General features: G+C 44.4%; 1 protein-coding gene across 1 annotated transcript in view; it reads left to right on the forward strand.

Annotated features, from left to right (window-relative positions):
* TNXB (tenascin XB) overlaps nt 1–14,290 on the forward strand; it is a 97,359-nt gene that overhangs the window by 72,489 nt on the left and 10,580 nt on the right. Inside the window, exons 32-38 of the mRNA XM_089502621.1 lie at nt 4,420–4,737; nt 7,667–7,789; nt 8,678–8,821; nt 9,302–9,479; nt 9,882–10,018; nt 10,781–10,911; nt 13,588–13,720. Coding sequence (XP_089358747.1) covers nt 4,420–4,737; nt 7,667–7,789; nt 8,678–8,821; nt 9,302–9,479; nt 9,882–10,018; nt 10,781–10,911; nt 13,588–13,720 — 1,164 coding nt within the window. The remainder of the gene's footprint in view (nt 1–4,419; nt 4,738–7,666; nt 7,790–8,677; nt 8,822–9,301; nt 9,480–9,881; nt 10,019–10,780; nt 10,912–13,587; nt 13,721–14,290) is intronic.

Consider the following 14,290-nt stretch of genomic DNA (forward strand, 5'->3'; position numbering starts at 1 on the left):
TTGTGCCAAGTCTTCTTTGGCTGGGATCTGGTGCGAATCTCATGCCAGATCTAGGGGGAAGTCATGCAGTACCAGAAATCCCACAAGACTTCATAGAGTTTACACAAAGATTTCCATGGATCAATGGGGGATAACTGCCATCTCCCAACTTCCAATCTTGATATTGGATGGAGATGATGGCACTTGTCATACAGCACATTTATAGGGCAAAGGGTTTGAGCGGACAGCAAGATATCAGACTGATCCCTTCTCCTTCCAAGCTGGTGGAAAAAAACGTGCCTGGGACCTCTTCCACTTTGAGCAAGACAAATCGTGCCTCTTGACAAGGAGGTCCGTTTCAGGGTCAAACTAGTTATTGTGATGCCAAATGCGTCATCAGAAACTATGTCAGGGTTTAAAATAAATCAATGGGTCTGCAAGGGCGCCTGATTTTCATCGGGACTGTAGCATGCGAGGAAAGGCTTAACCCTTTCTTCCCCACCAGTTAAGGATCATCCCAGACTCTGAGGTTTCCAGACCAAACCTGTGACTTAGGTGATCTCACTAAGCACTGTGCATCAAGTACCAAACACAATTGCTCACTGAATTTCATACAAACACACACACATAAACAGAGAGAAAGAGAGAGAGAATACGAGAGAGAGATAATGTATTTGTTTGAAAATTAAGACAGAAACCTTAACTGAAATGACTGTCCTTAATGAAACTGAATGAGATGATTATGCTTTCTCATCTACTTAGGGTACATCTAAACTGTAGAAATACTGGTTTGATTTAAACTGCTGTAGCCCCATCCTAAGGAACCTTGCGATCTGTAGTTTTGCAAGGTCTTAGCCTTCTCTGCCATCTCTGTAAGATGGAGCCATAGCAGTAAAAGTGGTGTCAAACTGCATTATTTCTACAGTGTAGACGCACTCTTAGAGAGATGGGATAAGAAACATTTAACCTAGCCTCTTTGTACCACAAGGATTGGGAAGGAAGGAAGAAGCAAATTAAATAAATCCATTAGTCTCCTGGAGAGTCTGTTGCAGCAAGAAATAAATTAAAATCAATTAAAAGCCTTGCAAATTATTGCAAGCTGGTGCTCTCCTAGGTGGGCTGGAGATTTGCATGCATTCCTTTTCTCTTGCCTGGAGACAAGCCCTTGGATCTGAAAAATGTACAGTCTGCCTGGGATTTAATCCCTCCCCCTCCCCCCCAAAAAAATAGCCTTGAGACTCAGAGCCAGGTCCTGAAATCTGGCAACCCTATTCCCCAGCTATGGTCTCAATGAAAACTGTGCCCCAGCAAAATTACGAAACCTCCCTTTGGGGCCATTGCAAGCTTGGGCATTTTCCTCCTAAGGCTAATGGCAGCCCTGGATAGAGGTGTATTTTTATGTTGGGACAATTGCTCAGAAGGGAAAAGATGAGATCTTCCCATATGCTGTATTTCAAATGAAAATGGTGTTGGAGAGGCAGATCTTGTTTCTACCACAATTCATTTAGAGTGGAACTGAGCGAGGAGATGTGACTTTGGAGTCTGCTGGCTTGGAACAGCAACAGCCGGCATTCATCAAAAGAGCCGGACAGATGCACAAAATGTAGAAATGTGTGGAGAGATTAATGGCGCAAGTCAGGCCACTTTTCCTAATGAACTGACAGCAGCAAACACTTAGGTTTCGTAAACTAAACATGCCAAGAACAGGGAGGGGGATGAGCACTGGCGCCTTAATGCTTTTTTGATGAATGAGGCCAACAGCTTGTTCCGTGCATTTCTCTCTGCCTCAAGGCCATCCTTAAGGCTGAGTGGAAGGATGGGGCAGAAAGAAAAGCTATGGGCTACCAGCAGTACCATGGACCCCTGAAGGGAGGGAAGGGGGCTCAAGCTTTCCCTAAAAGTAGATCTTCTCTCAAACAATCTGGCAAAATTGGACCATCAATTTTGTTATGTAGTTGTTTGGTCATCTTCAGGAATTATCGATCAGAAGTGTTCTATATGATCATCATTTTGCTATTGCTTTCATGCTACAGGTCGAATCTCCCTTATCTGCAATTCCAAAATCCTAAATATTTCACAAACCAAAACTTTTTTCATGGGGTGGTTGAGATAGTGGTGTCTTTGCTTTCTGGTGGTTCATTGTGTACAAACTTTGTCTCATGGACAAAATGATTTTAAAATATTGTATAAAATTACCTTCATGTTATGTGTACAGTAGGCCCTTGGTGTCCACTGGTGTTTGATTCCAGGACCCCTCATGAACACCAATCTCCACGGATGCTCAGGTCCCATTAAATACAGTGGCATAGTAAAATGGTGTCCTTTATATAAAATGACAAAATCAAGGTTTGCTGTTTGGAATTTATATACAGTGGTGTAAAGGATCCTCATGAATGTGGAAAAACAAGTTAAAAAGCACAATTTTTTTTTTACCCAAGAGAAGTTGATCATAGACTCATGCTGGAGGACCTACAAATGCCTAGAGAAGTGTTTTCTCTAGGACCTTTTGGGTTCTCCAGCAGTACTCTATGGTCAGCTTCTGCCACAATTGCACTGGAGGACCTAGAGATTCCTAGAGAGAAAATATTAATCAAAATCGCAAATAATCAAATCCGCAAAAGTCAAAGCCGCAAATTTGGAGGGCCAACTGTATATGTTTAAATATTTTCAAGCCATGCATGGTTGAATCCATGGATAAATTTTGTGTTTAGACCTGGACCCCATCTCAAAGATTAGTCACATACATGTATGCAAATACAGGTATTCTGAATAAACAAAACATTTCTGATCCCAAGCATTTCAGATAAGGGAGACTCAATATGTTACCAACTTTAGCTGGATAAGGAGGAGGAGGGCTGTTTTAATGTAGTATCTTTTGTTTTTCTAAAAACATACCTGCCACTTCTTACAGAATAGTTCCTGTTGCCTTAGGAAAGAAAGAGATGAAACTAGATGTGACACCAGCTGTTTAAACCAGGGGGTTGCCTGAATCTCATGAAAAGAAAAGTGTCTGTGTGTGATTTCAACTTCAGAAGTGGAGCAAGCAAGAGATTGAAGAGTTCAGAATTCTCCCCCAGTTCTGTCCACCGGTTATCTCTGTCCTTTATATAACTCAGGGGTGTGCAAAGTGGGTCACCCAAAAAGCATAGTTTGAGGGGGAGCTGTTATTAGACTTCAATGTCTCTTAACTAAAAGATTCCCCCTCTTCCTGCCACAGGAATCTTAATAGTGTTTTCTATGCAAAAAAAGATCAAGGGAAAATTAGAGGTGACAGCAGAAATGTGTGTAGAGTAGAAGTGTAGATTTATGTATAGTATAGTGTTACATTTTATTCTCTCTCTCTTTGATTGTGTATGTTTGATTTGCTGCCCCTTGGTGGAAAGGGTGTTATAAATAAATGTTATTGAGGGGAGGGTGGCAGGGATGGGGGCATTGCCCCATGAACAAGAATTCTGCCCTCCGAATCAAATTTCCCTGTAGTCTCCAAATTCCTTCCTTGAAGAGAAGGAGACACTGAAAATCATTCACACATGGAAACTATTCTATTTGCTCTGTTTGCATGCCTTGGTGACTTTGTCTGCCCCTTTTCTTTGAATGCCTAAAATGCTCAGTCATTTGAATGCTCAGCTGAAGGTTTGTGGTGGTGGTGGTGGTGTACCTTCAAGTCTTTTCAGACTTATGGCAACCCTAAGACAAACCTATCACAAGGTTTTCTAGGGCTGAGAGTGTGTGACTTGCCCAAGGTCACCCAATGGGTTTCTGTGGCCAAGCAGGGTATCAAACCCTGATCTCCAGAGTCATACTCCAGCGCTCAAACCACTACATCACACTGGCTCTAAATGTATTTTTAAATGTATTTCTAATGTATTTCTAAAAGCTCTGTAATGGGTGGTAGGGCATTCCTTTTCATTGATGGGGGAAACCTGTCAATAAGCTACCAATAGTGGAGTAGTGTCAATTGACTTCATAAACGAAACATCACTGCCGTGGCAGTTGCAATATTGGCAGTCATGCAGTGTCACAGTCTTCTCCTCTCCCCATGTCTGCCCTTCCCAACCCACTATTCCCAAATGGCTTTATTTTTTAACATTTCTTTTCCTTTTCCTTTTTTAACTTAAATCACATTAGCAGAACTCCGGAACTGCATTAAAAAGTGAAACTAAAAATTAAATTTAAGAACCCTAAGAGGCATACAGGGTAGGGCACAGGGAAGGGAAGCAGGGTTAAAGGGGAGTCTGGAAGGAAGCACAATGGCCGAAACAACCCCACTTGCAGAATTGACAAGACATGCGATATTGGCTGCTCACAAACAGGTATAATTCCATTTTCTTCAACAAGCACGATCGTGGCAAGAACAGGACTCGTGTGATAATGTCTTCAGGTTGAAACTTATCTGTCATGTTGTTGTCCACTCACCCATTCTTCTTCCCTCTTGGCCAGCTTTCCCAGATGCACCCAATGAATTGGCCACCGTGCTGGAGCGCCTGGTTGTCTCCGAAGTGACGCCCACTTCTATGCAGCTTACCTGGGAAGTTCCTGAGGGAGAATTTGATGCCTTCCTGGTCCGATACAAGGAGTCCCTCCTGGGCAGTGGGAGAAGCCCCCCGCCAGCCAAGGAAGTGACAGTGGCTGGGGATGAGCGCTCAGCTGTGCTGCGTGGTCTTACACCCAATACCGAATACAGCTTGACAGTCTATGGCATCAAGGAAGGATCCCAAATAGCCAACATCAACACAGCAGCAAGGACTAGCGGCCTAGGTCAGAAGACTGCAAGTGTCATCTTTTGTAGTTGTTGTGTGCTTTCAAGTCCTTTCCAACTTATGGAGACACTATCACAGGCTTTTCCTGACAAGATTTGTTCAGAGGAGGTTTGCCATTGCCTTTCCCTAAGGCTGAGAGTGTGTGACTTGTCCAAAGTCACCCAGTGGGTTTCATGGCCAAACGGGGAATCAAACCATGGTCTCCAGAGTCATAGTCCAACACTCAAACCATATTATTATTATTATTATTATTATTATTATTATTATTATTATTAACCTTTATTTATAAAGCGCTGTAAATTTACACAGCGCTGTACATACAATCTTTTTAATTGGACGGTTCCCTGCCCTAAGGCTTATAATCTAAAAAGACACGACACAAAAGGAGAAGGGGAAGGGGATGTTAATGTAACCATACTCTTAATGTAAAAAAAAAAAAAATGGAGGGGTAGAAAAAGTGTCTGAACTGAAGCATTGGCATGATGCTTGTGGCATCTGTCATCTGAATTAAATGTTGCCAAATACATACCCTCCAAAATTTCAGAAATGAAAAGTGATGGTCAAGCAACATCAGTGTGTTGTCAGACTCTGGCAAAAGTTATTAAGTAGGAAGGGCACACAAGGCTGGAGATGCTGCAGCAGTTTGCTTTTGCCTGAGCTCCTCACAAGGGCAGGATTCCACCCCTTCTCTCTCCTCCCTCCACAAAGTTAACTAAGAACAAACTCCTTTTGCACTTTGAACTCAACTTGCAGCAATGGATGTAAGCTGAGGCCAAAGGGGGGAAATGGGAGGAGAAGAGAAAAACTGCAACATTTTAAGCAGCTGGAAAAGTGGGGTGAAAAAGAATTAATTAGGACTGTCCCTGCCAAATCAGGACAGTGGGAGAACATGAGCCTATATGATACACTGCCGTATACAAGAAATGTAACTACAGTGATCTGTCATTATCCGTGGGCTTGCCATCCACAGATTTGAGCTTCCGCGGATGGCAACCCCCATTGTTGTTAATGGAGGCACGTGTGTGCAGCCTCTCTAGCAGCCGTGCGCACATCATGCCACCATAAGGAACAACAGGACTTATCCATGAAGGAGGCCAGAACAGATCCTCCCTGGATACAAAGGGATGGCTGTATTCCAGACTCTGGTTGTGGACATTGTCTTTAACTGTACCAGTTCACCTCTACTAGAAGGGACATGAGTGAGGGCAGTGGCATTACTAACTATGGTGTCACTTGGTAAGGGATGTGTCCCTCCTGCTCCTCCATACCTGGGCTTTCTCCCTGGAGAGAAAGCCCAGGGACAGAACATCCGGCAAGGATGCAAATGTGCCCCTTCTGCACCGAAGCAGGAAGAGGGCTCAACATGGTATTAACCCTTTTCTGGGTGTCACCTGGTGTGGTCCGCACCCCCTGCATCTCCCCAGTGATGCCACTCGAAGAGGGGGTGAATGCAGAAGCCATGACGTAGAGGGAGCCGAGCTGGTCTTAGGGGAAGCAGCAAACAAACCGACAGCTGCATTTCTGACTTGGCTCATACAGTGATGGGCTGGAGTCCAGCTGTGGTTTCCTTTGTGAGACCGAGGAATTAATCTCTGGCACTTCCCTGTTTCCTTTGTGGTCAACGAGAATTGGCCGGGGTTAATCCCCAGAGAGAGGGAGGGCAGATTTTGTGGGGAAGAGGAGTGAGCAAGAGAGAGGCCAGTGCCAAAGCGTGGGCCTTGTTTTGGAGGGCCCCTTTTCTCCATGTCATGCTGGAGACCCACATTCAGCAGCTCTCAGGAAAATTGCAGCTTCTCTGAAAGAAGTCAGAACTTGGATCAGGGCATGGGAAGAGAGGGAGCTCACCACCCACAAGCTCCATCCCCAAACCAGTTTAGAACAGGGTGGTCAGATGTCCTAACTGCAAATGAGGATAAAACACCACAAAATGTAGGACATTCAAGAAAAATGTAGGACCTCGCAAAATAAAAACTGAAAGCAATCATATAAAGTTAAATTCATGCTTTTTAGTCATGCTCAAAATGGAGGACATTTTGACATTCATCCTGGATAGAAGGTTGAAATGTAGGGCATGTCCAGGAAAAGAAGGGCATCTGGTCACCCCAGTTTAGAACGCTTACAGCTCCTCAGATTTCCCAGGGTGAACCCACACAGCAGAAATAAGATAGTTTGACACCACTTTAACTACCATGATGCTGTCCTATAGTATCCTGGGTTTTTTAGTCTGGTGAGGTACTCAGCCTGGTCTGTCAGAGAGCTCTGGTACTTCATCATACTATGGATCCCAGGATTCCACAGGATATAGTCATGACAATTAAAGACTGCTTTATTTCCACAGTGTGGAGGCGCTGGCCAGACATCATGCACACTGGTCATGGATTTCAGGAATTATAGACTGAACGAGCAACGTTTCTAAGATCAGCCTGAAATCTTAGCTAGCTAAAGTGGTATTCCAAGATCAAGATGAAATGAAGGGATAATTCTCAGAGAGAAAGGATAAAGAAAAGTCGTCTAGTCTACTTGCTTCAAGCCAGAAGGTAGATACAGTACAAAGCAGAGTGGAGGATCAACCATAGCACTAACTAGGACCTTGTCTGCATGGGCCAAAAAGCCCATTCCTACCCCACATACCCCTGTTCTGGTATTATTTTGTTTGGATGAGGCACAGCTCAAACCCCAGTTCTGGTGCAGGTAGTCCGGATGATGTCTGACATGTTCTGTACCAGAACCGGGGTTGAACAACATTAACATGGAGTTTTAAAAGCAGCATGAGCCAGCATGGTGTGGCAACCCTAAGGCAGGTTCATCTACTTCAGGTGCCTTTCCCCCTTCTCTTCAGTGAAAGAGGGACCAAAGGTGCTCTCTTTTCTTTTCTTTTCTTTTTTAACTGTGTCCATCTTTCATCTCTTTCCTTCCCCTTCTTTTAGAACTGGACAGTCCCCGGGATCTATGGTTCAGTGACATCCGTGAGACCTCTGTTGTGGCCAGCTGGAGAGCACCATCCTCTCGCATTGATCGCTATAAAGTCTCCTTCCAACCCTCAGATGGAGGTAAAGTTCTATGTCCTCTTCTTGTACCCTGAGCATTGGCTTTACCAGCTTACCATCCTGTAACCCAGAGATGGTAATTCTTCAGACCTCCAGAAGGTTGTACTCCAGTTCCAGGCAACTCTGGATACCCAATGATAAGAAGTGATGGGAGTTATACCTCAACAACATCTGGATGTTTTCATGATAGCTTTTGGTAATCTTCAACCTTTTCAGATTTGCTTCCTGTCTTAAACACAAATGTGCATTTGGATGGAAGAATTTAACTCTGTTTAGCCTGGAGAAGAGAAAGTTAAGAGGTTTTGTTTAAATATTTGAAGAGATGTCATATTGAGGATGGAACAGGTTGTTTTCTGCTGCTCCAGAGAATAGGACCCAGAACAATGAATGCAAGCTCCAGGAAAAGAGATTCCACCTTAACATTAGGAGGAACTTCCTGAAAGTAAGAGCTGTTCAACAGTGGAATACATTCCCTCAGAAAGTGGTGGAGTCTCTCCTTCTTGGAGGTCTTTAAACAGAGGCTGGATGGTCATTTGTCTGGGATGCTTTGAGTTCCTGCATGGCAGGGGGTTGCATTGGATGGCCCTTGTGGTCTCTTCGAATTCTATGATTCTAACTCCTAATTCTTACCATATAGTTGCATAGAGCTTGGTCAAGTTAACTCTTTCAATGACAACTGCCAGTATGCCACAGCCCACCTGGCCAGTGATCATGCTGGTTGGGGGATTATGGGGTCTGTTGTCCCAAAAGGTAGCCACTGAAGATTCAACATTTGTATGCTGTTAGCCCTGCTGTTGCAACTCTCATCTTTGCTTAGTCTGTGATCCTGAGTATTACATCCCAACTAGATGATGATCAGTGCACCAGTTGAGCTTGGGCATTTTGTTGCAGGTGAACCTCAAAGTATTTATGTGGATGGATCCAAACTCAGAACAACCATCGAGGGTCTGACTCCTGGGGCCAGCTATGAGGTTACTGTGGTGTCTATCCGGGGATTTGAAGAGAGCGAACCTTTGGTGGGCTATGTCACCACAGGTAACTTGTATACAAGTTTTACATATTAGTACTGTGGGCCCTTGGTATCCACTAGGGTTTGGTTCTAGGATCCTGCACATCCATGGATGTTCAAGTCCCATTAAATAGAGTGGCATAGTAAAATGATGCCCCTTACATAAAATGGCAAAATCAAGGTTTTCTCTTTGGAATTTTTTTTAAAAAAATTCAAACCATGGATGGTTGAATCCAAGGTTAAAGAATCCATGGATAAGTGTAGGGTCAACTGTACTTACTTTGGCCTAATGCTATACTTAGTGCTAACAAGAGCAGGCCTACTAAGTCAATGAGAATCTGGTAAATCAACTTATCTAGAAATCGCACTGATGATATGACGATGATGATGATGATGATGATGATGATGATGATGATGATGATGATGATGATGTAGTTCCATCCCACCTTTCCCCCAGATTAGTGGATGGGTCTACCTGCTAACCTTGTCCTTCTCTTTCCTCACAGTTCCAGATGGTCCTTCGGACTTGCGAGCCATCAATGTAACTGTCTCCTCAGCAGTGCTGATGTGGCATCCTGCCATGGCTGAGATGAACAACTACATTGTCACCTATGGACCCAATGGTGGTGAGAGCTGGGAACTGGGCAAAGGTGGGGATGATGGTTTGGGCTTGCCCTTGAAGCAGTGTTCCCTATTCGAGAGAAGACTAAACTTTGGCCCAGAAACCTTAGAACCTGGGACAATCCTGAAGTGGCAACCCTAACAGTGATATTTTGAAGACAAAGGCAGATCTCAGAAACACTGCTTGTCCAGTCTACAATTCCTGGAACCCATGATCAGTGTGCATGATGTTTGGCAGCTCTTCCACACTGTGGAAATAAAGCAGTTTGACACCCCTTTAACTGTCATGACTACATCCTGTGGAATCCTGGGATCTGTAGTTTGATGAGCTACCAAACTAATATACCAGGCAGTATACCTCACTAACTGAACTTCGCAGGTCTCCTCTTATTTTCTGGGGCTCCATTTGAATCAGGGGCTCGTTTATGTCTCAAACATCCTTTCTCTGCTCTGTCCAGGCCCAAGAGTCTCTGAATCAGTGCCAGGGAACCGGGTCCAGCTGCAGCTGTCGGGGCTACGCCGGGACACAGAATACCGGGCCAGCGTCTATGGGGAGAAGGAAGGAAACCGGAGCTCTCCCATCAGTGTCACCTTCACCACTGGTATGTGGATGGGACTGAGGAACAGATAAAATGGCCTATTGGGAGGACAGCCTAAAGGGACCAGATCCTGTGGACTTTGGAAGCTAAGCAGGATCAGCTCTGGTTAATGTAGTCGGATCCCTGTATCTGCAGGATTAGTAACCAGAGTTTTACTTACCCACATCTGGAAAAAGAAAGGTCTCTCTAGGCCACTGGAGGTCTTCCATCATGATTCTACAGTCAACTGCCTCTGGAAATATAGTGTTCGGTGTTAACTGTGGTTTCCATTTATCCACTGATCCTTCAGAGATTTGCAGGTTGGGCTGTACTTGAATGGGAGACTGCCAATAAATGCCAGATGCTGTAGGCTCTATTTCAGAGGAAGGAAATGACAAAACCACCTCTGAGTAGTTTTTGTCTAAGAAAACTCTATGAGATTCATGCAGTCGACAAGTGAATTTAAGGCACATACACATACACACACACATCAGATGCTGTGAGAGAACCCAAACTCTTCTTGTCAGCTGCTAGGGAAAATGGTTTGGCCACTGCTGAAGATGAGAAGCTGGTGCTTGGACAAGTTAGGTTTTTTTATCTACAAGTTCCGAAATCCCCAGTCCTAAAATTACTACTGCTGGAAGAAGTGTCCATGACTTTGTGGCATCTTCTGATTTACACTCTTGAGAGGCAACACATTTTATAGTTAAGGATAGAGATTTCCCTTGTGTCAGGCCCCAAATTCTTATTGCCTGGATTTTTAAAGCTCTTCTCTTTTTTCTCCAGGTGCGGATGGGCCCCGGGACCTCCGGGCTAGTGAGATCTCAGCCCGCAGCGCTCGTCTCACTTGGTCACCACCACGTGCAGTTCCGGGTGGATATCTCTTGAGTTATGAAACTCCATATGGGCAACTAAAGGTATCTGAGCAACTGACTTGGGTACTGTTAAACACATACCACAGTTATCAAAGGGGAGAGCACTGAAATGTATAATTTATTTTCAAAATGGAAATATACATGCCGAGTGTATTGGAAACAAACAAGCACTGGGGGTGTATCTGTATTGCAAAATTAATGCAGTTTGCAAAAGGTAAAGTAAAGTTAGTCCCTTGACATGAATGTCTAGTCATAACTAACTGTATTGGGTGATGCTCATCTCCGTTACTAAGCCAAAGAGCCAGCACTGTCCAAAGACGACTCGGGTGGTCATTTGGCCAGCATGACTCCACCAAATGCTGTTACCTTCCCACTGATGTGGAACCTATTCATCTGCTTGCATTTTTACATGTTTTCGAACTGCCAGGTTGACAGTTTGACTCTCCTTTAACTGCCATGGCTCTGGAAATGAAGTGTTGTGAGCTATTGAGCCTTCTCTGTCAAAGAGTCTGCTGCCACAACAAACTACAAATCTCAGTATTCCATAGGTTGGAGCCATGGCAGTTAAAGTGTTGTTGTTGTTGTTGTGTGACTTAAAGACTTCTCTGACTTAAGGCAACCTCAAGGTGAACTTATCATAGGGTTTTCTTGGAAAATTTCTTCAGAGGGGATTTGCCATTGCCATCCTCTGAGGCTGAGAGACTGTGACAAGGTTACCTAGTAGCTTTACATGACTGAGCTGAGATATGAACCTTGGTCTCCACAATCATAGTTCAACATTCAAACCACTGTACCATGCTGGCTCTCACAAAGAGGTGGCTGCATTAATTCTACAATATAGTAGCTTCAGAGGACAACTTCTAGTCCTATATCTGATTCCCAAATAGCACTGGCTGTAGATCCAGATCTCCCCAAGAGTTCTTTCAGTGCCAAACATGGGCACAGGTTACTGTTGTAAGATAAGCTTCATTTGTGGTAGATGATGCTGCAAATGACATACAGCAGAGAAGCACTCTGACCCTTTCGCTGATAGGGTCCTGCACCCTTTATAAATGACCCTCAAACAAATTCTACCCAGATTGTCCCTTGCAAGCAAACACATTCCTTATTGCTAGATGTACAAGGAGCTTTGGTTGGGGTGCACACACTCCTGGCCAAGGCTGATGAAAGATGGGCTATATAGTGCAGAAGCAAACAAAGAAAATCAAAGTGGACAAACATAACTCATCTCTGCAGCTATGACAACTCTGCAAACAAGCAACAGAAGAAAATTCACACACACCCTATAATCTCTTCTCAGCTTCCATATCTTTTACCACCCTTAAACTACAAAGCAAATGCAAAAAGTAGCCAACAAGGGGTGTGTCTACACTATAGAAATAATGCAGTTTGACACCACTTTAACTCCTATGGCTCCATCTGACAGAATCCTGGGATTTACAGTTTGATACACCTCCTCGGGGGATGGTGGAAAGATCCAGGGGGCAGTGAGGGGATGGGGGCAGCAAGAGGACCTTCAGTCAAAGGAATGGCATGTAATACCAAAGTAATTGTAAAAACAAGGGGAACTAGCAGCCTTTAGAATGATGGTGGGGATGAGAGTTGCATGAAACTTCTTTTCAGGGTTCATTAGACCACAGCACAGCCTGATCGTTGGTGGTGTCTTCCACATTTCACCTGATCACACAAGCACAACCACATTTCACCTATTCACACAAGCTCAACCACTCATCCACATCTTTTGCTAGTAGCGGTGGTAGTGAGGAAGCGCTTACAAAGCTTGGGCACAGGGCATTGCTTCTGTAGCTCGGAGCATCATCATTTTGGAACAAACTGACTGACTGGAATTAGAGCCCGTGGTAGCAATGGGTTAGAAGTGGCAGCAAAAGGGACCTTTCAAATTTGGATCTCTGCTTAAGCTTTGTGAATGTTGCTGGGATGTGGCTGGCAGGATGGACCTGCACTGCTGTTTCCACTTTCTTTCATCAGACAGACCAAGAGAAGAGGTAGAAGAAGAAACAATGTTTGTGGGGAGGGGGACACTTGGAACTGTGTGGAGAAGACTGGGCTCTGGGGAAGGAAGGGAGGAGTATCCAAGGTTGAGTCTTGGATAGAGTCCTTCACCTTGGATCAGCTCCTGTAGTTGTATCTCTCCTTTTACCTGTCTACACCAGTCTCCAGAGCATATGGCCTCTGTAAAGCCCCTACATACACACTGGTTTTGCCTCTCTCCACCCCAAAGAAGAACAATTGAGAGTCCTTCCTTGCTAGGAAGAAGCTTTTCCCCTTGAACATGATCTCCTTGGGAGCACAACCAAGCAGTGACCGAGAGGCCTCTTGCCTGCAGTGCCTTTTGCGGCAAGGCCGACATAGTTACTTCTCACCCAGCTGCTCAGTTGCTGCTCCCAGGATGACCAGGTACAAAGGGTGCAGCGACTGAAATTGGTTGTTTTGAATTTGCGGTAGAACAGTAGAACTAATATGAAGAAATATGTGTTGGGGGGCCCTAGGGGTGTAACCCAAGAAGAAAGGGGACGGTAACCCCAAAACATTTGGAGACTATTTGTCTAGAGGCTTCCGATGAAAATGTCCTCTGTGTGACAGTTGCCAGTCTAGTCCTTTACTTGCCATGGTTCCCTCAGCCTGTGCACCAGGTTGGGTAACTCTCTTGTACTTGCTAGTTTGGTTTCATTACCACTTACACTCTGTCCTCCATAGGAAATCTCTTTGGATGCTAACGTCACTTCATATGAACTCCAAGACCTCATTCCTTCCAGCCGTTACCAGGCTCAAGTCCAAGCAATGAGGAGAGGGATGCTCACGGCTTCCACCTCCACATCCTTCACCACTGGTAACAGCCTTACAAGTTTCCTGGGGAAGAGTTCTCATCCTGACATATCATTAGTTTCCACACATGAGGCATCCTTTGCTTTTGCAGTAGACCAGAAGGTTGAATTGCATTGCAAATCCCTGCTCTAGATCTGCAGTAATAATGTGAGAGGCTCAATGGTGATAATTTAAGTATTAAAGACTGTATTACACATGACTATGAAATCAATTTTAAGTTCAAAATAGTGCCTTTGGTGAGACTTATCACACAATGCCATCCCCATCTTGTCGCTGCTTTGCTGTCAAAATGTGGTTAGAATGCACCTTGTTATTGACCAGGAAAACCCATCAATAAGCCCCCAAATGTGCAGGTGTCCCATTAGTCCTCATGTGTGATAATTTCTTTGCTGGCAGTTCTAGTATTGGGCAGTCATGTGGTTTCATGTCCTCTCCCCCTAGGTCCCCCTTTTGATTTTTTTTTTTTTACTTTCTTTTATTTTTATATTTTTATACAGTGGGCCCTTAGTATCCACTGCGGTTTGGTCTCCAGTCCCCCATGGATACCAAAATTCATGGATGCTCAAGTCCCATT

The sequence above is a fragment of the Sceloporus occidentalis genome, unplaced genomic scaffold (assembly GCF_023333645.1).
Source record: "Sceloporus occidentalis isolate IW3139 unplaced genomic scaffold, rSceOcc1.0.p SCAF_1, whole genome shotgun sequence".
In the NCBI taxonomy this organism is placed as follows: Eukaryota; Metazoa; Chordata; class Lepidosauria; order Squamata; family Phrynosomatidae; genus Sceloporus; species Sceloporus occidentalis.